At 36.2% G+C, this 27,311-nt stretch overlaps 1 protein-coding gene across 5 annotated transcripts in view; it reads left to right on the top strand.

Annotated features, from left to right (window-relative positions):
* The first annotated feature begins 6,035 nt into the window (after window positions 1-6,035).
* uckl1b (uridine-cytidine kinase 1-like 1b) overlaps window positions 6,036-27,311 on the top strand; it is a 39,475-nt gene continuing 18,199 nt past the window's right edge. For 2 of the 5 annotated variants that reach the window (XM_048177290.1, XM_048177291.1), the window contains exons 1-7: window positions 6,036-6,175; window positions 17,483-17,676; window positions 18,931-19,037; window positions 24,680-24,850; window positions 25,058-25,129; window positions 25,213-25,402; window positions 26,630-26,691. In XM_048177290.1, coding sequence (XP_048033247.1) covers window positions 6,102-6,175; window positions 17,483-17,676; window positions 18,931-19,037; window positions 24,680-24,850; window positions 25,058-25,129; window positions 25,213-25,402; window positions 26,630-26,691 — 870 coding nt within the window. In that variant the 5' untranslated portion in view covers window positions 6,036-6,101. Of the gene's footprint in view, window positions 6,176-10,037; window positions 10,406-14,589; window positions 15,937-17,482; window positions 17,677-18,930; window positions 19,038-24,679; window positions 24,851-25,057; window positions 25,130-25,212; window positions 25,403-26,629; window positions 26,692-27,311 lie in introns of those variants that run through there. The other 3 variants (XM_048177292.1, XM_048177294.1, XM_048177295.1) reach the window with 3 other exon arrangements.

Below are 27,311 nucleotides of genomic sequence, written 5' to 3'. Positions count from 1 at the left end.
TGATAACAACAAAATACAAAACTAGAACAGCAGCAAAAATACTGAGAAAACAAAAGGACATAAATACAGCAAATAATACTTTGTGTCTAAAATATAACACAATATTAACTTCTTATTTATTAAACTGTTGTATAAAAAAACCCCATCACATTTGCACTCGTGCTGTTCGGGACAAAAACTGCACTTGTGTGATATTGCACTCGTTACTCATGTGATATATTAAATTAATGTGTATTTATGAATTATAGTAGTATTTGTTGTAATGCCTAACATAATTTAAAAATTACAGTAATGATAATGATTCTTTTGCATTACGGTAATGAGAATTTGGCAGGAAAATGTGAGAATAATGTAACAATGCAAACAATCTTGTCAATCAAATTAGACTGTTTTATTTCTGCAAAATATCAGTTCTGTTTGATTTTCAGGTGAAATGGGCATGTTTTTGCGAGATTTAGCCATTAACTTTTGATAGGAATACAAGCAATGTGTGTGGAATGCACTTAAGGACCTCAGTGACTGTATGCAATAGTGAGAGTGTTTTGGGTGCACAAGCATGTTGTGTAAAGCATCGAAGAGCACAATCAGAATGGTAGGCTTTATATCTGAACGTTTCCGAATCAGAGCGTCTGTCCAAAAACAAACTGAACATCTGAATGGTCCTGCACATACTGATTCCCAACTTTCTGATTAAGGCCTGTTTGAGAAAAATGCTCGTATTGCACTTTAACCCCTCCTCCCCCTCCCTCCTTATCTTGCACTTTGCAGGCACTGTTAGGCTTCCATTCTCCCAACCTTAAATGAGTGGCTCTGTGTTGTGAGATCTCAGATCAGTTTCCTTTACGTAAATCCACGAGAGTTCGAGAAACTGATCGCAGACGGGCCACCCCGGACGCCTGCCGTGTGATCCGTGTGATACGTGCAAAGGAAGCCCGTCCTCCGTTTCCCAATTTAGAAAACAAATCTATGTCAGATATGAAATTAAAATTATGATTGAAGCCATAACAGTCCCCTCGAAGGTGACTAATGGAAGCAGTGTGTCTTTTTATTCTTCCTCAGTTTGTATAAAAGATTATAGATTGAAAAAAAAATATATCATTTGCAACAGAAATTATGTATTCCAAAACCCTAATAATTCTAACTGAGGTACTTGAAATCATGAAAAAGAATTGCCATAAAATTATTAACATACAGGTCACAAACAGAAAAAAAGGATAAATTATTAAAAATATATTTATCTAATGAGAAAAAAGAATAAGCTCAAGGTTGCATACATTTATTTTATACTAATACTTGTAAATGTGATCTTAATCTCATAGTTGCTTGAGAAAACTAGGGTCGGTTTGTCGTGGTTTTAGGCAAAAGGTGCTAGTAGCCAATCTACCTTAAGGAATGTTGCGCATGAAATTGTGAACCAGTTAGTCAAACTTGCCATCGAGTCCCACGTTTATGACATGAAATACTGTAGCAGATCTCATTTTACCTGTCCTGCATCAGAAACGAAGCGTCAAGCATTAAATGGCAAATAAAAATCTTCTGTGGCTTCCGTCACACTGAAATCCCCCTGTTGCACTGTAAAAATGGTCTTTCATTTGGTCTGAGAAAAGATTAATGGGGAATCTCACAAAACCTTTGAAGAACATCCATATATATATATATATATATATATATATAAATGTCTGGATACTGTACATATGCATACGTTTCTTTAAAGGGGTCATGACATGGATTTTTCTGGGTTAAAAACAACACAAGTTGGGTTGAAAATGGACAAACCCAGCGATTGGGTTAAATGTTTACCCAACTTGCTGTGTAGTTTTATTTAACTCAACTATTATTTGAAAATGACTGTATTGCTTGCTTAAAATGAACCCAAAGTATGTTCAAAATTAACATGTATGAATATGTTTAGTAAATGAACATTTATTAATCATTTTAATTAATAATTAAACAATAAACACTTATTAAATTGCTTATTAATAAATGTTCACCTTTCGATTATTATTGTTGCCTCTAGTAATTATGTGTCTGATGTTTCACTTCCAATCTGTTTTGGGTTCATTTTAAGCCAACCATAGAGTCATTTTTAAACAATAGTTGGGTTAAATAAAACAAACATTTAACCCAACTGCTGGGTTTGTCCATTTTCAACCCAACTTGGGTTGTTTTTAACCCAGCATTTTTTAGAGTTTAAAGGGTTTTTGAACAAAAACAAAACACATATATATGTGGAGAAACTATTATTTTCAACCTTCATTCTGGCACTGTCTGAAATTATCTGTTTTTAAGGCTCGTCAGTAAATGCCAACTGTTATGATTGGCTAACGTCATTGCATAGGAAACGGTATCAACAACCACTCGCTATTGAACGTGAGTAAGTGTTTAGAAAACATTATCCATATAAAACCGTTATTTAAAGACAAAGCATCATACTGATCCAACACTGTTGGCTTCATCTGTCAACAGAAGTTTCTTTGCGAACTCTCCATTACACTGTGCCTCCTTTACAAAACAAAATGCTCCGAACAAACATAAAATAATATAAACCATCCACTTATTTCCGACGCTGGGATCCTTCTGTAGTCTGTAAAGAGGCGCAAACGTGCTGTTTAAACTGGACGCGTCAAAAAAGCAAAGGTTCTTTCACTCTTCCATTTGTCCTGTTGTCGACAGACTCAAGCGCATGGAGTACGGCGGAAATTGAATGCACGTCTGTATACTGTATCTAGTGTAGACAGTGACAGTGATTATAATGGGTGCTATTTGCTTTTGACGTGACACTCACATCCAGTGTAGGCAAATGTCAGCCGTTAAGTGGCTGAATGCCAGTGGGCGGAGCCTATGGCGCGATGACGTATAACTATTCGTCGATGTCTTGCTCTAGAGGCAGGCATATGCAAATGTATTTGACCATGTGACATCACAGATCCCTCAACATCAAAACGAGCCATTTTTGAGGTTGATTAAGTACTTTGTTTAAGTTGAGGATGTCTTAATCTATGAAACTTGCATCTCATGACCCCTTTAAGCCAAAATATAATTTATTTCATTTGAGCTTGTGATAACATACAATTTTGGCATGTTCTTCACAGGTTTAGTAAGATTCTCCTCACAAAGGGTTCTTGTCCTCTTTAGAGAACATTTCAGTAGAGGTCAAGGCAACATAAGTCTCAAGCATGTTGCGGGTTAAAACTGAGGTAGGAGTTCAATGTTGCTCCATGACATTTCTGATTATGTTGTCTTTATACCGTCACAGAGCCGGTGTAATGTTGCCATCTTTGGTCCATAAAAGCAACTACTTTAACAAAGACAAGCAATGTGCTTTGAGTTTCTCCCAGTAGAATGTATCTTTCTCAATGGAAGTTTAGTTGTCACGTGATATTGCTCGATCTCATGTTAAATGACACTGAAGATGGACGTGTAGTTTCTGCTAGGAATATCGTGCGTGGCTTCAATTACCCGTCTTCCTAGATTATGTGGCGTACACATATGCAGACGTTGTACGATCATGACATTGCAACAGATTTATTTCGAAAATTACAGCAATATCTTGCAGTCGAAAGCACTACTGCAACGTTAAATATGATTTCCAAAGCTTGGTGCGAACTGTATTCACTTTCTTTTGCTTGTTTGCTTCTTTCTTTGTGACATAGTTGCTTTAAACTATTTGAATATGATCCTGCGCTTTTCTATACAGGTCGAAGTACATGTTGAAAATGTCCTTTTGTCAAAAACGCTATACACAGTGTGTGCGTGCGTGCGTGCGAGCGTGCGTGTGTGCGTGCGTGCGTGCGAGCATGAATGCGTGTAGGTGTGTATTTCTGTATCTAGTGCACTTGTAATCCCATGAAATAGGCTTGAATATGGAGTGTCGGTAGAGATTTTGGTGAATTTGATTGTGTGCTGTGGAATTTTGTACTAAGGGGGTCTGTAGAAAGTGGAGCCCCCTACCAGTTTTTAAAAATCATTCTTTTCATTACTTCAACTTTTGTGTGAAATGAGGATTTCAGAAGTTCGAATTTGACCCATCCGTGTTCTGACGGAGAACATCCTCAAAGAAGTTTACAAACAAAAGTCATTGTGATCGATTTGAAGTGATTCGGAGCAGGGCCGCCGTGTCCCGTGGTTCCGGTGGATGGGGCACATCCCGACGGCCCTGGTCTGAGGTACAAAATGACAAAAGAGTACATTTTATTCAGATACTCTAGAAACTGTTCAATCTATTAATACTTATCAAGTGATGGACAAAATGATCCTTTATTCCTTTAAAGTTTTTAACTAGGTTGGCAAGAGTTCTGAATCTAAACTATTATTCTCTCTCTTTTTCCCCTGGTGTATTAACTGTGCATTAATACCCCTCAAATAATTAATAAAATGTTGAGAAAGTTTTGACTGGCTGAATTGTTTCCTTATGTTTGGATGAAATGTCATGTCACCCTTAAATCAATAGGGAAAAAATATAAATATTATAAAATATCATTTAAAAAATAAAAAAAAATATTATAATATTTAAAAGTTAGAAAGTTGAGAAATAGAACTTTTTTAAAATAGGAATATTTTGAAACATTGTGAATGTCTTTACTGTCACTTTTGATCGACTTCCTGAATTAGAGTATTAATTTCTTTAAAAAAAAAAAAAAAAAAAAAAATCTTGAAAATAAAAAGAATAAAATATATATCAACTGATTATATATATATATATATATATATATATATATATATATATATATATATATATATATATATAGTAAAATATAACCTATTTAATACGGGTTTTTTTTAGGATTTGTGACAGTTTATTCATGTATAACTACTGTCCTCGTCTTTTTTGTGGCTTCTAATAGGTTTGTCAAATGTTCTCTGTTCAATTCATGTATGCTATTATAATCAATTATTAAATTACTACTATAATATTAAAACATGATCTAAATTATTAGGACATTGTTTCAGTTTAGATGACTATTAAGGATCTTTACACACAGTTGATGACTATTAAGGATCTTTACACACAGTTATGTATGTGTAGCATATATATTTTTGTTACCTAAGTTTTACTGTCACTTTTGATCAATTTAATGTGTTGTTGCTGAATAAAAATATTCATTTATTTAAAAATGTTACTGACTGAACGGTAATGTATGTTTAAAATATAAAAAAAATAACATATATATCAATTAATTAACTGAAAAATATATACATCAATAAAATATATAAAAAACGAATGTATTATGAATCTTGCTTAAAGAAAATTCAGCTATTTAAAGGTTTAGTCCACTTTTAAATAAAATTTTGCTGATATTTACTCACCCCCATGTCATCCAAGATGTTCATGTCTTTCTTTCTTCGGTCGAAAAGAAATTAAGGTTTTTGATGAAAACATTTCAGGATTTTTCTACTATTCTAGGATTATTCCTATTCTACTTAAGGAACGAACGTGGCGGCAGTTTAGTTTTTTTCCGTAAGTAGAATAAGGAAGGCGTAGGACATTCAGCGTAAGCGTTTTGAAGAATATAGAAAGCGGAAGCACGTTCAAGGCGATATTTTGTGTTTATAAAGCATATACAGTTGTATTTTTTTTCAAAAATGACTGATGGTTTCTCTAGGTAAGACCCTTATTCCTCGTCTGGTTGGTATTGTTTAAAGCCCTTTGAAACTGCACTGAAACTGTAATTTTGACCTTCAACCGTCTGGAGTCCATTTAAGTCCACTATAAGGAGAAAAATCCTGGAATGTTTTCATCAAAAACCTTCATTATTTTCGACTGAAGAAAGAAAGACATGAACATCTTGGATGGTGAGGAGGTGAGTAAATTATAAGGAAAAGTTTATTTAAAAGTAGACTCATCCTTTAAGATGTTTTCCCATTGTGATGTGTTTTTTTTTTTTTTGTGTAAAATTAGCATAAATTAAATTCAGTACAGCAAACGCTACAATGACCTAAACTTGTACAGTACTTAAAAAAATATACGTTACAATTTACATTCTGGGATTTGTAGTTCCGCTTCGCTGAAGACATACGCGACCATATGAATCATAAAACTACATATCCCTGCAGCATTAGTTGAGGCCAAAGTCGCAACAGCTGATTGTCAGAAACTAACAATGTCTGCCGTGTGCGGAGACGGAAGGGTCTCAGCGATGGAGTGCGGAGAAAAATCATCTATGCGGTGCACAAGGTACGTTTTAAGAGCTTAACCGCCTAACCGCTTAGTTATGAAATTCTCTGTGTTCTTAATATGAGTGTGAAGTACACATTTTATGGAAATTAGAGCGCTCGAGCACACAGTGAGTGTCGCGTGCGTGGTGGGAGTCAGCGGTGCGTCTCGCGTGTTTTTGGGACTCTGCAACACACTTTGACCATATGCGTCTGGTAATATTTATAAACGCCTTATAAACTAACTAGATGTGTGGAGACTCGCCTCTCTCTCTATAAGCACATAGTTAAAGAATTGTAACCATGTTTTGTTTCAGTCCTTGACTATTTTTGTGAATATGTTGTCTGGTTCTTCAGTATGTTGTGAGTAACGTTAGGTGTATGACACTGAAGCACATGCTGTGATGATCTAGTAGTTTCTGCTGTGACTCAAATCTGTCAGCATACAGTATCACCACCGTTATTTCTTTGGACCGTTTTTCAGCCACACTGGTTATTACATGTAATTAAACTACTTTTAATTACTGAACAACATTGTGAACGACACCTGTAGTGGTTACACGTGGTTGAATGGTATTTTGAACTAATAATAGATACAATAAGTTATAAAGTAACGTAACAATTTGTAGTAGTTTACACTATATTATGCGCACTGGAACTGTATTATTATTATTGTTTATATTTACCAAGCTTATCTAGTTATCTCCTCGTGTTGGTGTTGAGCCGCAGACCGCCGCGAGAGGGCGCGCTGATACAACTCTGACATCACTACGAGCACGGGTCACGTGACTGTTTTCACACATAGTCAGCTGCTGTTGGGAATGTTCTGTGTTTAGGATCATGCAGTAGGTGCTCAACTGCATCCTTATTCTGGGTCACCTCTTTTGGGGTTTGAATCTACTTCTTTTAGGTTACTATAAGTATTTACACTACCTTTCAAAAGCTCTCTTTTGTTTTTAAAGAAATTAATAGTTTTATATTTAGCATGGATGCATTAAAGTGATCAAAAGTGACAGTAAAGACATTCATAATGTTGCTAAATATTTCTATTTCAGATAAATGCTGTTCTTTTGAACTTTCTATTCATCAAAGTATCCTGGGGAAAAAAAGTGTTCTGGTTTCCACAAATATTAAGAATCAACACAACTGTTTTCCACAATGATTGATAATAAATAATAATAATACTAAATGTTTCTTGAGCATCAAATCAGCATATCAGAATGATTTCTGAAGGATCATGTGACACTGAAGACGAGTAATGATGCTAAAAATTTAAAATTTAAAAATATATTCCAATTAAAAACAGTTATCTTGAATTGTAATAATATTTCACAATATTTATGTTTTTACTGTAATTTTGATCAAATAAATGCACTATATATATATATATATATATATACAGTACAGTCCAAAAGTTTGGAACCACTAAGATTTTTAATGTTTTTAAAAGAAGTTTCATCTGCTCACCAAGGCTACATTTATTTAATTAAAAATACAGTAAAAACAGTAATATTGTGAAATATTATTACAATTTAAAATAACTGTTTTCTATTTGAATATATTTGACAAAGTAATTTATTCCTGTGATGCAAAGCTGAATTTTCAGCATCATTACTCCAGTCTTCAGTGTCACATGATCCTTCAGAAATCATTCTAATATGCTGATTTGCTGCTCAATAAACATTTATGATTATTTTCAATGATGAAAACAGTTGTGTACTTTTTTTTTCAGGATTCCTTGATGAATAGAAAGTTCAAAAGAACAGCATTTATCTGAAATACAAAGCTTCTGTAGCATTATACACTACCGTTTGGGGTCAGTAAGAATTTTTATTTTTATTTTTTTGAAAAGAAATTAAAAGAAATGAATACTTTTATTCAGCAAGGATGCATTAAATCAATCAAAAGTGTCAGTAAAGACATTTATAATGTTACAAAAAATTAGATTTCAGATAAACACTGTTCTTTTGAACTTTATTCATCAAATAATCCTGAAAAAAAATATTGTACACAAATATTTTGTACAATTGTACACATTAAATGTTTCTTGAGCAGCAGATCAGCATATTAGAATGATTTCTGAAGGATCATGTGACACTGAAGACTGGAGTAATGATGCTGAAAATTCAGCTTTGCATCACAGGAATAAATTACTTTGTCAAATATATTCAAATAGAAAACAGTTATTTTAAATTGTAATAATATTTCACAATATTACTGTTTTTACTGTATTTTTAATTAAATAAATGTAGCCTTGGTGAGCAGATGAAACTTCTTTTAAAAACATTAAAAATCTTAGTGGTTCCAAACTTTTGGACTGTACTGTATATATATATATATATATATATATATATATATATATATATATATATATATATATAAAATACAATATATGTATATAATACAATATATGTATATGGGTCCATGACGTGACGGGTATCATTTAATAATAATAAAAAACAAAGATATGACATCCAAAGTATGTAAGGTAGCACAACTAGATCTCTTTTATTGAATCCAAAAGGTTTTAATTATATTTTGCTACATATAAAGGTATTTTAAAGATTTTGAAGTGTCAAAAGGTCATTCGGTTTAACCGTCCAAAGGACAATACAGCCATTTCATTTGTGATTAAAATATCTAAAAATGTAATAAATGTATATATTTTTTATTCTGGCATGATTTTATTACATCATATATCAACATAGTGCAAAACGGTATTAAAATTATGTGTAGAAGTCGTTGCTTCGTTATGAGAGAGAATGTCCAGAAAAATGAATTTCACTGATGTCATTCGGAGTAACCAATATAAAGGGACCATTTTAGATCAAGTCATGCGGTCAATATCATGTGACAGGATGTGACATCATTCAGACACCTGCAAAGGACCACATGGTCATGAAAGCAAAGTAACTAACTCTCTTTTAACTATTTGAAAAATTCATGTTTTCACTTGCTCAAACGCATGTCCCGAAATATCAGGTCATTCGGTGCAACCACTATAAAACTTGGAAAATGTTGTAATATTTTAAAAACTTGTACTAAAAATAAAATGTTTGATTGTCCTTTTGCTAGCTAGCTAGATATCAGCCTGTTAGCATTATTTGAAAATATCGTCATTCGGTATAACCAAAAGTGTGATTCGGTAAAACCGAAATTTTGGTTAAACCGAATGACTTTTTTTGGTGACAAATTTTGTCCATCTTGTAAAAATGACGAAAGCAGTGTTAATTGATTATAAAAACCACATGATCTCAGTGTTAACACTTAATAAAACTTCAAAATTAATTATATCTCCATCAAAGTTTGTATATGTTCAACTTTCTGTATTATATTATAATAATCAATTCTTAAAATACTAAACTTAAACATCTAATCAGTTTCATTCAGTTTAGATGCTGACTATTAAGATCTCTTACACAGTTACGTTTATTAGTTGAATGTATTTTTGTGAATATACTATTACATTACGGCCAGTTCGGGCTGTGATAGTGTGAGCGAGTTTCATCATGATGTTTGTGAGGGGTGTCCCGGGAGGGGGGGTGCAGGTGGAGAGACGCCCCAGAGGACGGGCTGGTTGATAAGGCGATCACAGAGCCTTTGGGAGTAATGAAGAGAGCGCACAGACCTGCATCTCGCCTCCACCGCTCCCCGCTTCACTGGGCAACCTGATTTGTTTATGTTCCGAGCCTAAGGACACGATTCAAAATCGCTGCTCTGCCTCGCGCTCTTTCGTCATCCGTATGTCAGTAGTCAGTAACAGCCTGTGTGAGTGTCACAGACAGATGAGCCGGCCCGTAAGAGGCCAGCGGAGGGGGGTGTGTGCTCTGCGTGTTTCCAACCTGCTGCTATTAATACCACCCGCCAAACATAATCTGCGGGATAGGTTATCCTCTTACGTTTGTTGGCAGGGTTTGTAGTAGCATGTTGGGGCGAGAGAAAGACTGAAAGGTTTGTCTTGAATGGTCCCAGCCCACTAATGCTACTGACTGGTAAAACAAAACAGACGTAGAAAGCACAGTTTTGTTTTCCTCCCCTCTACTTCACTTTCGTTTTTTCGCTCTGCTCGGCTTGCCAGAGGGCAGGCGCTCTGAGCGCTCGTGCATGTGTACGTCCCAGCGGTTATATTAGCGCTGATCTTTCTCTGGAGCTCTCATCTCATCTTCTGTCTCTGTCCGCCCATCATGAACACACTCCCAGCGTATTCAGGAGCCAGGATCTCAGGCTGCTGGGCTCTTAGGTCAGATGGAAGGTAAGCCTGTTAACTCTGATATTTTATTTTTTTATGTCATAGCATCTTTTTCTCCATCCTCAGGTGTGTTGGACGCTCTTGAGTCGTTTAAGCAGTTTGCACGCACACTTGCAATTGCATGTTGAATGCAGCTGCTGTTGACAGGACTCTCTGCTTATGTTTTTACAAGCAAATTTGCATCAGTTTTATGTATTTGCTGAAAACCTCAGTGTGCGAATTGGCACATCCTGTCAGATTTTGATCTGTTTTCTGCTTTCTATTTTAGTCACAATTTATATTAGGTGTCTTTAACTACTACTATGTACCTGCATCAAAATAATAATTGGGTTACACTTCATTTTAAGGTAGGCTATTCTTGTTACAGTGAACTCTAAAAAATGCTGAGTTAAAAACAACCCCAAGTTGGGTTGAAAAGGGACAAACTCAGCGAATAGGGTTTTTTTTACCCCAGCAGTTGGGTTAAATGTGCTGGGTAGTTTTATTTAACTCCTCTATTGTTTAAAAATGACTGTATTGATTGCTTAAATGAACCCAAAGTATGTTGGAAATAAATTTTATTAATGTTTAGTAAATAAGTTTAATGAATAATAATTAAACAATAACCACTTATTAAATTGCTTATTAATAAATGTTAACCTTTTGATTATTATTGTTGCCTCTAGTAATTATGTGTCTGATTTTTCATTTCCAACATATTTTGGGTTCATTTTAAGTCAGCCATATTGTCATTTTTAAACAATAGTTGGATTAAATAAAATTACCCAGCAGGTTGGGCAAACATTTAACCCAACTGCTGGGTTTGTTCATTTTATGTGTAATTATAAAATTAAGTGCTGCATAATAATAATTAACTACATGTATAGGGTTAAGATTAGGGTTTGGTTTAGGGTTAGTTGCTTGTAATTATGCATAATTTACTGTTTTACTGCAGTAAGTACATGTAATGTGTAACAGACACTGACAAAGAAAGTGTTACAAATAATTTTTAGTTACAATGTACTTATTGTGTTGATGCTGTGTTGCAAAACACTTGTGCTGCTATTGAGGTGGGATACAGGTATGGTTATGGACATGTTTATTGGTATGGGTAGGTTAAAGGGATAGTTCAGAAATCATCATTTACTCACCCTCATGTCGTTCCAAACCCGTAAGACTTTCGTTCATCTTCGGAAAAGAAATGAAGATCTTTTTGATGAAATCTGAGCGATTTCTGTTCCTCCATTGATGGTCTACACAACTACCACTTTGACACTTCAAAAAGTTCATAAAGAGATTATAAAACTAATCCATATGAATTGAGCGGCTTAGTCCAGATTTTCTGAGAACGGATTGAATTTAGACTTTTATTCACATATAAACATTGATCAGCGAAAATAAACAGAAGCTCAACCGAACCTGCTTGACGCGTGAGAACAAACTTCATTGGTTCTTGCTGAGGCTCAAACGTGCTGCGCAACACGAGAATGAACTTCACGTCAAGCGAACGTGTGTGAGTTGATGAATGTTTATATGTGAATAAAAGCCTAAATTAAATCTGTTCATCGTATGTCATGATCAGGTCTCTTCAGAAAATTTGGACTAAATTGGTCAAATCATATGGATTAGTTTTACAATCACAGCTGTCAATGGAGGGACAGAAATCTCTCAGATTTCATCAAAAAGATTTTCATATTTGTTCTGAAGATGAACGAAAGTCTTGTGGGATTGGAACAACATGAGGGTGAGTAAATGATGACAGAATTTTCATTTTTGGGTGAACTAACCCTTTAAGGGAGAAGGGAAGGGTCAACGGTGTAATTAAAGATGTAATTACATTCAGCATGCAGGATATTTTTAAGTACAATGTAAAACGTGTACATAAGTGTATCGTATCAAATGATTAATTTAAATATTAGGCTAGTACACGGATGTGGGATCAATGCATCTGCTGCTGACAGGACTCTCTGCTTATGTTTTTACAAGCAAATTTGCATCAGTTTTATGTTTTTTGCAGGAAACCTCAGAGTGTGATTAGTGCGTCCTGTCAGGTTTTGATCTGTTTTGTTTTACAGTGAAAATTCAATTAGTGAACTGCACAATGGTGTTTTCTCATACTGGCCTTGAGAGAGTTTGTGATGCGAACTAGAAGTTGCTGATGTGCAGGATTGAGGGTAGTGTGCGTGTATTTTAAAAGGGATAGTTCACCCAAAAACACATTATTCATCCTCATGTTGTTCCACACCCACCTTGTTTCTTCTTTGAAACATAAATGGAGAATGTTCACACTGCTCTATGGCATGTGACGGTATGAAATTTGGTATTTTATTTTACACTTTATTTTTATGTACTAGTTACATGTACTTACTGCAGTAATAACAGTAAATTATGCATAATTGCATGAAACTAACACTAAACAACCCTAATCCTATAGTAAGTACATGTTGTTCATTAATATATCTCAGTATTTAAATGTGCAATTAGATTGTAATAAGGACACCTTAACATAACCTGAAATTTTCATATTACAATAACCGCGGAAACTTCTATCACACTGCTATACGGTATTATTGCAGTATTGAACTGTGTTACTACACAGGTTGAAAAGATAAACATCAGCGTTTTCTTCTTAACAAGTTTAATAACCTTTTTTTTCAAATAACAAAAAGAACTTCAAACAATAGAGTAAAAAAATACACTATGGCCACTTTCACACAGTCATGTTTTGGGATTGACAACCGCATTTACTTAACAGATGTGAGTCTCGAAATGTCTCGTTCACACAGCAACTTAGGGTAGCGTTTGGAACACTGTCTGTATGAATGTGCAAAGAGTGTCAAGCCCGTATTCTCTTACTTGTAACCACAATGACAGTGATCAACGTAATATTAAAGATGGTGATGTACATAAAACTGAAAAGTATTATCACTTTTCACATGACGAGACTAACTGAACCGCGAGTTCATCCATCAAAACTTCATTAACCAACAGCAGCATGTAAACACGCGCTGGCCGGAGTCTAACCACTGCACACGCGTCACGTCCTTTGCATGACACAGCATTTGAAAAGAAAGACAAAACTGACATGAGCCGCTCCGGTGGAGAACAGTGACTGGATCTAACACCTTAAGATGACGCACAGCTCACATCTCTGTGGCAGTAAGTTACTGAAAGCGAAACCACACACAAAACACCTTATGCCTGGCTCACACTACAGGAGTTTTAGGCCGATTTATGCCCGATTTTCCCTTCCCGAGAAAAAATCTTGTGCACGACCTCGATCGGTTCTGATGTTCGGCGCTCGCAGTTCACAGATAAAATCTTACACCTCCCGATCTGATCTCACACAAATCGGGCTCACCCCGATCATATCAAACATGTTTGATATTTATCGGGATGAGCAAGATTGTAATAACGTCAGTACTGTCACAATAGCCAATAGGAAACAAGTATACGACGCGACGGAAGTGACAGACATTTCGAAATGGTGACCGCGAAACCAAGATCAAGGAATCTACAATGTAAAAGGTGACACTATCGCTTTTGAACTAGGCAGGCAGTATTATAACGGTAAACATTCTAGCACACTACGATAGTAATAAAAGGTCAATTTTACCTCCATTTCTCGCTGAAGAACTGACAATCCACGTTGTATACATCTGCTTTCGATCTGCTGCGTAGATCACGTGCTTCCTCTGGCAGATAATCTTAATAACATTTTGTAGTGTGTGATGCTCCGCGAATTTCAAATCTTGTAGTGTGAGCATGTTTAAGATTTGAGGGAAGAAAATCTGCAAAGATTCTCCTGAAGTGTGTGCTGCAACCAGATTTTACAATCGGATAGGATTTTAAAACTCCTGTAGTGTGAGCCAGGCATTAGAAGAGCAGCTTTCTCGCACTGAATGACGTGACAGACAACTAGTTGTCCAGTGCGGTTCTGTTCACACAGCACGAATATTCCGAGAATGCGGTTGTGAGTCCTGAAAATTTACGGGTGTGAGTTCGGTTATTGAATGCGGTTGACACTTCCGTAAATAACTGTACTTTAGGCCCACTTTCTATCCAGCATGTCACAAAGGGTATTCTGATTGGGTATACCTGGGTATACAAAGGGTATACCTCTTTTCTCTTTCACTGTTAACTGAAGCGCAGCTCTGAAATTTTTAGTGATTTGATTGGTCATCTCAATCATTTTGACATCGATGAGCACTGTTTGAAAGCTCAGGCAGACAAGCCTAAAAATGTAACTTAGAAAAACTATCCTAACAGCAAACAGAGCGGTGTGTGATGAGGTGCTGCAGACAAACATCAAGAATATCAAATACTGGAGACAAATTGACCAGTTCTAATTTAGGGCTGCCCTTGACTAAAGATTTTTATAGTCGACGACTTGTAGTCATTCATTTAAACCACTAGTTGACTAATCACACGTTTATATTAATTTAAACGTATACTTGGGGTGGGGTATAATTTCATACAGATTACATAATCAGAGAGTATTTCTTTTCGATTTGTATTGGTTAGTTTAAAAATAGACATTCCAAGCTATAGATATATTTCTCATGTCTGTGAGGCAAGAAGCTTAATACTATCGGTTCATTTTTGTGACGCGCTTCAGCTTCCACACTCTTCCACTACTAATAGCACATACTCATCTTGGTTAACATTAGAGCCACTTTACAAAAGTAAAGTTGCTACTACTTGCATGTTGCAAATAAGCTAGCCTATATTTGAGGTTGGTGAATTATCGGCAAACGTTAGGATTTCCTGCCCGATTTACTGTAATTGTAACCACAAGGACCCACTGTTAATGATCTGTCCCTCATGGGCTGTGAGACTTTGCCACTTCCTGCATAGTTTTTTTTTTTTCCCTGTGACTAACTGACTAATACATTTGGGGTTTGACTAAGCTTCTTCTCATCAACTAACGTTTAGTCGACTATTGAGGGGGAATGTAGTCCATATGGCTAGTGCGAAATTAAAGTTTTTCACTGAAAATCCTGCCCTAAATTTGTGGTCACTCACCATTCACTATCTTTGTACAGATATTTCACTATATAGAAGAAAGTCATACAGTAAATGGCTGTAAACTGCAAACAGACTGTCATTTTATCATTTACTTTAAGACTTTGGCATACAGTGGTTTGTGTTTTCTGAAAATGCAAGGCCAGAGTCCACCGTTTCCCATCTTATCTCTTATCACTCTCTCATATTGTAGCAGGGCAGATAAACTAGAAAGCCAAGATGATTTCTATTCACAAAAACAGAAACTCAGAGGCATACTCGGCACACGACGTCTTTTCTGGTAAACTTGCTTTATTCTAGTTTTACCAGTTGAGTTGCATGGGCACAGTAGGCTTTGTGGGTTAACCGAGGTACATAAGCATGTTTAGGGATTACGCAGTCATGCACCACTTGATCTGACTGTCTTTTTAAACAAACAGGTATAGGTGTTTAGTTGAGAGTAGGAATTAGCTAGTGTTTTATTTGTTTCTTTTCACTTAATGGACAATGGACACATATTTTGTGGACATCTTGCGTTCTCGCCTGCTTCAGTAAGTATTTTTCTCTAAAATTTCACTTTCTTGCTGCTTATGAGCTCCACAGCAAATTGTTACCAAGCTCCTTTGCTGTGACGCACACTGCAGCGAGTCTCTTGTAGGCGTCCACCAATTTTACCTTGTATCACTTTTTCATTTTTGACTCATCAGTCATTCCAGAAATGGTCTTAGAAACCAATGCCTACCAGCACCCAAAAACCAGAGCATGTTTTCAACAAACTAAACATACCATTAGCATCGTTGGTTTATGCATAATGAGTTTAGTTTCACTTTAAATAAATGTTCATTTTACAGTGTATTTATATAAGTATGTACCTAATAATTTACATTTATGTATTTAACAGATGCTTTTATCCAAGCAGGAACATAAGCAATTCATCACAGAGCAATAATAGTAATGAATGGCATGTAAATATGTACTTATAATTCACATGAAATATGTGCAATGTGGGGACTCTAATGTTCTGTATTTTTATGTAATGTATTTATTGGGCTTTTAGCAGTTACTTTTTATCCAACTTAATTTCACCATTGTGTTCACAGGCCACCTAACCACTTAACACAGTCTTCAGAATTTGGTGCATGATGTGCATTTAAGATTGATTTGAATTGTGAAACAATATTATATTGATGCTGCTTAACCGTTTAAAGCCTACTGTATCAACTTTGATTGACAAAACATGATCAAAACTTTGCTCAAAATCCTGTTGTACACAATCTACCTTCTGCCCTCTGTTTGAGTTTACACGAAAATGGATAGTTCAAATAAATGAGAGGAAACAAGAACTGTCAACTCATTGTGTATTCTATGACAGATCGTTTTAGTGAGTTTGATTTTTAATAATGTTAAAATGGTGTAATATTTATGAGTTTGATTTTGTACTTATCAATTTCGTTATGTGTGCAATGCACTTGCAGAGTGACTCCACCCACACGCTCATTTGATTGGCTGCATCTGATGTGGACAAACAAATTGCTTGGCACAGGAATTTTATCGCATCACGTTAGGACAGTGTTAGTTTGAACCTAGGCACTTTGGGTTATCTTTAATCATGCCATACTACCATGTTTTCATAATTAATAGCAAGGGAGCATTTGTTTAAACCAGTTGATCAAAATGAGGTCAGTTGCTTTGTTTGAGCGGAACTGTCATAAGCAATTTATGACCGTCATTAGACACGATAACACGATAGTCCAGTTATCTCAGTTTCATTGATCATGATGATGTGCTACGTTTACAGCTGACATATTTGCTAAGGAATATGGAGGGGTTGTTGTTTGTCCCAGCGGCTACAACAATGCTACAAAATTTATGATCCCACTGTTATCAGATCTTGACAGATTTCAGTCTTTTCTGAAATAGATAGAGCTGTGTGCCCGATTACCAACATAGTTAAAGATAGTTAATAGCTGCATGGGGGTGTTAACCATGACGGCCACTCAGTACACTGGGGACAGTTTGTGATCAGGAAGTCTGACACAGGAAATTGCAGGAAGTGGCTTCTCTTGTTCACTGTATCTTATTTCCTCTTTTCAACAGTGGTGGTGGGGAAGGCTCTCTGGACAGGCTCCTCCCCTCTGTCAACACCAGCCTGTCTCCACGGAAACGAACCACCAGCCAATGCAAATCGGAGCCTCCACTGCTGCGGACCAGTAAGAGGACTATCTACACAGCCGGACGCCCACCGTGGTACAATGAACACGGGACCCAGTCCAAAGAAGCTTTTGTTATTGGTCAGTATAGTAGAGCTCTCCAGGGAAAAACATCAGTAGGGCTATTCATTCTGTGCTTAACCCCGGGTTATTGTCATTCTAAACCCTGCTTTTAACCCCGGATAATGGAGCGTTTCACACTTGAAATTTAGAAGAGGGTTAGTGCCGCATTTTACCCAGGGTTTGAAAGCCTGATCTGGAGCAGGGTTAGCACTGCTTTTGCACCGTTAACCCGCATTGTGTACAGTGTGAAACGATGCAGTGTTAAGGCTCATTCACACCAGGAATGATAACTATAACGATAACTATTTGCGTCCGCACCAACGAACGATAACGGCCTTCGCTGCAGTTTCAATGTGTGCACAACATTTTTCTGCTCTTCTTGTTGCATTTACACGGCTGTAACCAGCAGATGTCCTCAGCATGTTATGTTTTGAGTGAATAGCTAGTGTAATTGATCTAACAGTGAATTCAGCTGACGAAGTCAATATAGTGGAATAAAAACAACACCTAGTCTTTTCACTGCGACTTCAAAGGAAGCAAGACAATGTTGTTGAAACTAGTGCTGGATACCTGGATTGATTGTTCAACAGCTGGAAATAAATCGTTCTGAAAGTGATCTCAGTGATGTAGTTTCTCTATGTCATTATAGTTACAACTGTGGTGTGTACTCTGCTATTCTTTTATATTTAAAACAATTTCATTTTTACTATATCCTTATCATTATCTTTAGTTATCGTTCTTGGTGTGAAAGGGCCTTTAGATTGTTTCGACTAGATCAATCACTTGCCTCATTTTCACATGCTTTGGAAACACCTCTGTATAAACAGTAGGTTATGTTTTAACGTTTGAGGTGAAAATGTCAAATGGTGACAGAAAACATGACAAAGAGACCGTTTCATTCTTACTTTTATAGTCTGAAAAGTTAATTTAGTATAAACTTGATAGTAGGCTATGGCAATATATAATATGAGGATGTGCAATGCTAGAGCCTTTATGTAAACAGGTCGCGTGCGGCGCATGTCCAATCAATGATACTGGCTCCACAAATATGCAAATAAGAATGTTAATTTTTAGGAATGTACAGTGTACATGTGTTAACCTCAGGTAAATTATGAGCAGTGAGAAAACCCAGGATTCGGTTTACCCGGGGTTTAGAATCACCCAGGGTTAACTAGTTCAAGTGTGAAAAGCCCTATTGTTAACTCGTACACTATCATTATCATCGTCGACCATCGTCAAAAGTCAATTTACAGGTCTTTTTTTTACCCATAGGGCTTTGTGGAGGCAGTGCCTCAGGCAAAACAACAGTTGCTCGTAAAATTATCGAGGCTTTGGATGTTCCTTGGGTCGTTCTTCTGTCAATGGACTCATTCTACAAGGTAACAACTCGTCATTTCATTGTAAATCTCTCACACATACTTACCTACTACAGATATCGGTGAAAAGTTTTCTGGGAAATCACACCCATATCTGTGACAGCCCTAAGTTCTGTACACGGCAAAAACATTTAGGGGAGGTATGCTTTTTTTCTTTCAATAAGAAACGCTCTTTGGCTGTGATTTATTTTCTGTTTGCTTTTGCTGACATGTCTTTTTTGGGCAGGGTTTAGGAGAGAGGGCTTATGCTTGAGGTAAACAATACTACAGAAATTAGCAATATGGCTAATATCCCTTTTAAACCTAATGAAATAGATGTATATTTTCTTCAATTACTATTCCATGGCTTACACAGTACATGAAAAACTCACCCGAATCTAGTCCAAAACCAATGGTTTGTTTGATATGATCCATCAAGTCTTTCAGGGTTTACAGCACACTGAGGAATGTCAGAGTAAACACGTCTCAGATCCTCTCACATCAGCCGGAAGAACAGCTCAGGTGTGCTGCTCAGAAACTCAACCAGCTGTACTGTCGTATGCAGTCCAGCATGAAAACACAAGCAGTTATGTGTTTATGATGTTTGCGTAAGCTTTGTTAAACAGTCAGGAATGCGAATGAACCCGACGCTCTGTTTAGTCTGCAGAGGGACAGCGCTGTCAGGTGGATCAGAGCAGATATTCTAGACTAGTTAGGCATTTGTTTAAATGTTTACCATACCAGATGTTGTTACATATCTGAAGAGAAATAACTACATTTTGTATAAGAGGAAAAGGCTAAAGAAGTAAATGGCCTGTGAGAGTGTGTTTGCATACATGTACCTGTGTGCAAATGTTCCTCCTAAATTTAGTTCAGCTGTCCATAGCCATGTGCCCAACGAGAGGACGTGGGTAATAATATTACACACTTCATTTACTCAATAGTCTGGCACTGTTTCTGCATGCGGGGTGGCAAAAACTTTTAACTTGCAACTTAACCCTTTAAGCCCGAAGTGTATAACTAAGCAACCACTGACAAGAATAACACAAAATAGGTATCATTTTAAAGGTTTGAAACTCAGCTTTTTAATGCATCTAATGCATTTAATGCATTTGACTATATAACGAGTGCTTAGTAGCACAGTTCCTCAACAAACCGTCCATACCGGCGTGATGAATCCTCAACTGGATGGAACTGAAATAAATACTTTGATTGTTGCGATCCCATCAGACTTATAATAGCAACCTGATTCGTAACAAAGCACTGTTCGCCAGAGGAGAACTGGCCCCCCCGACTAAGCCTGGTTTCTCCCAAGGTTTTTTTTTTTCTCCATTTTAACACCTATTTGCCACTTGTTTGCCACCTGATGTCACCTGTTGGAGTTTGGGTTCCTTGCCGCTGGCGCCTTTGGCTTGCTTAGTTGGGGACACTTGACATTTGACTTGACATTTGATATTCAACAGTATTCTTGACATTTATTCAACAGTGCTTTGATCTGCCTGCATTGACACTATTCTTGAAGAGCTGCTGTGCAGCAAAAATTATGTACCAGTTATCAATGTAAAGCTGCTTTGATACAATCTGCATTGTAAAAAGCGCTATATAAATAAAGGTGACTTGACTTGACTTGACTTGACTAGTAAACCGGAGTGTACCGTCCGCAGGCGCCACCTAGCTATGAAAAAATTAAATCATAATTTTCATAACTACTGCCTTGATCAACACAAAATAGGTGTTTTTTGAAAACTTAGAGTCTGAACTTTACAATGAATGTAGCCAATTTGATTAACTCTTAAGTGTTGAGTTATTTGCTGATAAATAAAAAAAAAAAAACATATTTTATTTAATACATTTTTATACTATGTACTGCAATGTCAAAATCATCATACAGCTCAGATAATCATGTGTCATGTATCATTTGAAAGGTCTCACAGAGTAGAATACAACAAGCATAATTAATTTGGGCTTTGACTAAAATTGAGCGAGGTTTTTGTAAGTGAAGCCATGCAAGACACATGTAAATAACATACAGATATGGCATTTATGTCACATTTTCGCTCATAGCTTCATAAAAAAAAATGCTCCATTTACAGCAGATTCTCAAGAAGAAAATGAGTCCAAAATCAACATAATCCAATGCATTGATCACGAGATATTCCTCAGGGAGTTACGACACATAAAACGCCACAGGCGCTAACTAAAATCAGATGCAGCTTTCACGTAGCGTTTTCACTTAACTTAATGAAACATGCATAGATCGTAGAAAATGGCACAACATTACTTACAGTGGATGCTTCCGATTAAAACGAGTCCAAAATCGACATAATCCAAAGCGTAGATCACGGGATATAACTTATGGAGGAACGATTTTAAAAATGCTCATTGGGGGGTGTCGAGCAAAACAAAAAGGCTACCTTGGTTCCAAATGCTGTAACTTTTGATTACTTTATGCTTTCACCATGAAATTTGATCCAGATGCAGCTCACTTGTAGAGGGAAAAAAAGAATTCACCATAAAAAAATTGTCCTCCTGCATGTCAAATAAGAAAGATATGTAAAATTATAACTTTTTTGTCATTTCTCAGCATGAGAATGTCCAAATATAATCAAATTTATCATTTTTAGATAATAAAAATACAAGTTTTCTATCAAAAGATACCTACCTTTTAACTCTCCTTGCTATAGTTTTGAAGTTATGACTCTTTACTTTTGTGTATGTCACTCAGGGAAAAAAAGCAACACTAAAATGCCTTCAGGGCTTAAAGGGATAGTTCACCCAAAAAATGAAAAATTTTGTCATCATTTACTCACCCTCTGGTTGTTCCAAACCTGTATACATTTCTTTGTTCTGTTGAACACAAAAGAAGATATTTTGAAGAATGTGGGAAACTGAACAGTTCTGGTGCACCATTGATTTCCATAGTATTTTTTCCTACCATGGAAGTCAATGGTTCCCCAAAGTGGTCTGGTTACAAATTATCTTCCTTTGTGTCCAGCAGAACAAAGAAATTTATACAGTTTTGGAACAACTTAAAGGTGCCCTAGAACCAGTTTTTACAAGATGTAATATAAGTCTAAGGTGTCCCCTGAATGTGCCTGTGAAGTTTCAGCTCAAAATACCCCATAGATTTTTTAAAATTAATTTTTAACTGCCTATTTTGGGGCATCATTAACTATGCACCGATTCAGGCTGCGCGCTCCTATAATACAGTGCATTTACAAAGTTCACACAGCTAATATAACCCTCAAATGGATCTTTACAAGATGTTCGTCATGCATACTGCATGCATGCGTCGGATCATGTGAGTATAGTATTTATTTGGATGTTTACATTTGATTCTGAATGAGTTTGATAGTGCTCCGTGGCTAAAGCTAACATTACACACTGTTGGAGAGATTTATAAAGAATGAAGTTGTGTTTATGCATTATACAGACTGCAAGTGTTTAAGAATGAAAATAGCGACGGCTCTTGTCTCCGTGAATACAGTAATAAACGATGGTAACTTTAACCACATTTAACAGTACATTAGCAACATGCTAACGAAACATTTAGAAAGACAATTTACAAATATCACTAAAAATATCATGATATCATGGATCATGTCAGTTATTATCACTCCATCTGCCATTTTTCGCTATTGTTCTTGCTTGCTTACCTAGTCTGATGATTCAGCTGTGCACAGATCCAGACGTTAATACTGGCTGCTCTTGTCTAATGCCTTGATCATGAGCTGACATATGCAAATATTGGGGGCGTACATATTAATGATCCCGACTGTTACGTAACAGTCGGTGTTATGTTGAGATTCGCCTGTTTTTCGGAGGTCTTTTAAACAAATGAGATTTATATAAGAAGGAGGAAACAATGGTGTTTGATACTTACTGTATGTCATTTCCATGTACTGAACTCTTGTTATTCAGCTATGCTAAGGTAAATTCAATTTTTGATTCTAGGGCACCTTTAAGGGTGAGTAAATGACCGAATTTTCATTTTTGGGTGAACTATCCCTTTAAAGGGTTAAGACAGAATATTTCCCTCCATGAAGATTTGAGATGTTTTAAGATGTTCTCCTGACATGGAGTTCACACTAGGATTAATGTACTAAATTAATTATAATTAAATATAGGGTTCATGGAAAACCCACAAAAATCAGGCAATTTTAAAATTTTGGAAATTAGTACAATTTTAAAAAATTAGTAATTGCAATTTATATATATATATTTTATAATGTATATAATATGTGTATGCATGTGTGTGTATGTATGTATGTATGTATGTATGTATGTGTGTGTATATTTTTTTTTTTAGCTAGCTTTTACTTTTTTTATTGCCTCTACAAAATAACTATATGATATTATTTTTTAAAAAATTCTTATTTGAAAATACAAAATGACTGGGAAAAATAATGGAAATATATTAGTCAAAAGATGTGAGAGGAGTCAGTGTCTCTATTATTTCTTTTACTTCAAGTCTGTACATCTTTATTAGTAATTTAATGCACTACTCTCATATTTTTTATAATATTTTTTAAAGTAGTCTCTTCTGCTTACCACGACTGCATTTATTTAATCAAAAATACAGTAAAAAAAAAAGAAAAAAAGAAAAAACGGTAATTATCATTAATATTAATTTAAAATAACTTTTCTTTTTGAATATATTTTGTTTTAAAATGTAATTTATATCTGTGATGGCAAAGCTGAATTTTCAGCATCATTACTCCAGTCTTCAGTGTCACATGATCCTTCAGAAATCATTCTAGTATGATTATTTGCTGCTCGGGATTTTTTTTTGTGTGTGTAAACTGAATTTTTTTTCATGATTCTTTGATATAGCATTTATTTGAAATAGAAATCTCATGTTTATAAATGTCAACTTAAATTGCTAAGCAACTGATAAATGTCACTTTTGATGGTTATAATAATATTAACTTTTTTATACTTTTTTACAATGCTTTTGTTGCCATTTATATTGGATTATTAAGCCACTCATGGCTGTGTGTTACAGTGGCTATGTTTAATTGTAATTTTCGTCAATCCAAATGATCCGAATCCGATTGCAGATCTGTTTACATGTACTCTAAACATTGTAATCTGATTCAGATATCCTTTTATATGTGTTTTATATACATTCCGGTTAAAACGTTTGCGCACATGCTCTGCGTGTGATGTCAATCACACTTGCGGAGACAACCATGGACGTGACACCAACAGAGCTCATCGTTATTTTTGCCCTGTTGGCATACCGCCCCTTCCAATCCGAATGAAATTTCATTCAGATCAAGCACAATTGGATCGATTAAGGTGTTTACATAAACGTTTTTCAATCCGATTGCTCCATCAGTCCCATTACAAATGGATTATTTGGGTGCATGTAAATGTAGCCAGTGATTTTATCATAGTTTACACCTTTGTGCCATGTCTAACAACCTGTGGTAAAACCACTGTAATGCACACTCATGGCTTATGACATTTACTAAATGCATACCAAATGTTGAGTGTCTGGCTGAAGGACAGTGAGTTCATGGATCAACCCTTGTCTGATTTGAACCCACAACCTTTCAGCTATCAGCCTTCATCTCTAACCACCAGGCCACACCGCTGGCAGATATTTGAGCTGAAGTCAGAGGTGTAACCTTGGACCGTCTGCTGTGACGTCTTTCCTCCAGGTTCTGACGGCCGAACAGCAGCTGCTGGCTGCTAATAATGATTACAACTTTGACCATCCAGACGCCTTTGATTTCAGCCTGCTGGTTCACACTCTCCGCAAACTCAAGCAGGGCAAGAGCGTGAAGATCCCGGTGTATGACTTCACCACGCACGGACGGCAGAAAGAATGGGTGAGTGCAAGCAGGTGTTTGTGTGTAAACGTGGGTTTAATGTTCCTCATTATTCTACTCTAATTTGCTTGAAAAGTGTCGTGTTTATGTAAATTATTTGTTTGGGGAATGCATGGCTGCATGACTTTAAAATGGCTGCTGGTTTACCTTCTCTACTACTAGAATCAAACTTGAACACATCTTTAATGAGCATTTATCTGTTTGCAGAAAACGGTGTATGGGGCCAGTGTGATTATATTTGAGGGCATCATGTCATTTGCAGATAAAGAGCTGCTGAAGGTAAACAATTCAGTCTTTCATAATGTGGATATTTCCCTCCTTCTCACTGAACTGATTTGGAGCATCATCTGTCTGTTTCTCAGCTGCTGGACATGAAGATCTTTGTGGACACAGATTCTGACATCCGGCTGGTACGGAGGCTCAGGAGGGACATCACAGAGCGAGGCCGGGACATTGATGGAGTGATCAAACAATACAACAAGTTTGTGAAGCCAGCCTTTGAACAATACATCGAGCCCACGATGAGACTGGCAGATATTGTGGTGCCACGTGGTGAGTGAGGCTGTTACTCCACAGTTCATACTATATTAGATTGTTTTCATATATTATTAATAATAAAATATTTAGTTGTAAATTAAATTCAGTTTGTTTACAAATGCCAAGCAAACTGCATTACGGGATGCCGTGTGCTCTGTGCTATACTGCACATTTTGGCGGCTGTACAGAGTGCATATTCCATACTGTAGCAATAGTGCTAGTATGAATTAAGGTGCGTTCACGCCACAAAGCTGAATTGCACCTCAACTATGGTCTAGAATGTGTGTTCTATCTTTGTACCTGTTTGGCAAGGAAATGTTTTCTTTTGTTGTGGTCCACTCCTCATGTCCCTTCCGTTAATATGTGGTTGAATCAAGTTGCTATTTTCCTACCTTTGGAACAATTAACTTGTGACTTAGGCCAGAGCAGGGTTGCCAGGTTTTCACAACAAAACCCGCCAAATTGCTACTCAACTAGCCCAATCAAGTTTTTGGGGTCTGGGTGGTAAAATCCACGTTTTTGGCAGGGTAAAATTTGCATTTCAGGAGATAAATATCATGTTATTTGGGGTCGCTTCAACCTGCGGACTTGGAATCACTGGCCGGAAGTTTAAAGATTTCTGCCGTATTTGGTCCCCCTCTCTGGAATTTCCTTGAATGTCTTTATTTCTTTATTCTTGTTTATTTTGGTGCTATTAGCCTTCACTCAATCCTTGAACTACCAGTTGATGGAAAATTGTATGATGGATGATTGTATGTGCTGCAGTGAGACACCTGTACCACTATTTTGTTAATGTAAAACTATAAAAACAACAACAACAAAAAAGGAATTACCGTCCTCATAGAACCTGTAATGACTACTTATAAACTGAGTTGTACCAGCTGACTGCAGCAGATTCATTTTGCCATCTAGCGTTGCCAGAGAAACACAAAATTCTGAGTCCGAATAGCTCCGAATAGAATGTCACGGGTTGTCATCTCATAATTACGAACGCAGCAGTCTTATTATTGGAGACACCAAGGTCCGCGGCATTGGAGAAAGCGTAATGGCTAACTTGAATCATGTGTCAATCACATTACATCCATTCAAAAAAAAGTGTTCTGGTCTCCTTCCCTGCGTACCACCGCATTACGTTTTTATTTTTTTGTTGTTGTGGTTGTTTTTTTTTATAACCTTGGAGGCTTGCCTTAAATCAGCTTTGTTAGTAATGTTCTTTTTGATTGCTGTGCTTATTTCCTGTAGGTGGCGGCAACATGGTGGCCATTGATCTTATAGTGCAGCATGTACACAGTCAGCTGGAGGAGGTAAGCACAGCAGACATAATAATATTTTCATATTTAGCAGTGGACAGTACAGGAAAAGCAATAAAAAAATAGTCTGGGTAGATGATGGTCCCAATCTGACGCACCATTTCATCATGGTGGTTCTTGGTTACCTTGAATTTCAGGTGTGTAATATCGCCCCCTTGTGGGTGACATAATTGACTTATAAACTAAGTGTAGACCAGTGGTTCCACAACGTCAATTTCATAAGGAGTTTAATATATAATTTAGTTTTAACCAAATATATAAATTATATATATATAATATATTAGGGGTGGGACAGTTCAGATTACTCACGGTTCGGTTTGTATCACGGTTTTAGGGTCACGGTTTCGGTACAGTTCAGTATATGCTATGTTCAGTAAAAAATAGGACGATTGTCAAATAAAGATAACGAAAATAAAAACAAATAATCTAACTACAAGAAACAGCACAAATAAATACATGAGAGCTAAGATACAAATAAAATAAACAATGCTTTACAGATTTTTCAGGTATCTAACAGCTTTCAGACACAGAAATTGAATAAAGTAATCAAATGTAAAATAACACTTCATATAAACTTCTTTGAATAGTTAAATAAAGATGAAACATTATTGAAG

This window comes from Megalobrama amblycephala, linkage group LG24 (genome assembly GCF_018812025.1).
Source record: "Megalobrama amblycephala isolate DHTTF-2021 linkage group LG24, ASM1881202v1, whole genome shotgun sequence".
In the NCBI taxonomy this organism is placed as follows: domain Eukaryota; kingdom Metazoa; phylum Chordata; class Actinopteri; order Cypriniformes; family Xenocyprididae; genus Megalobrama; species Megalobrama amblycephala.
Note: the sequence above shows the minus strand (reverse complement) of the source record. Positions and strands in the feature narration are given on the sequence as shown.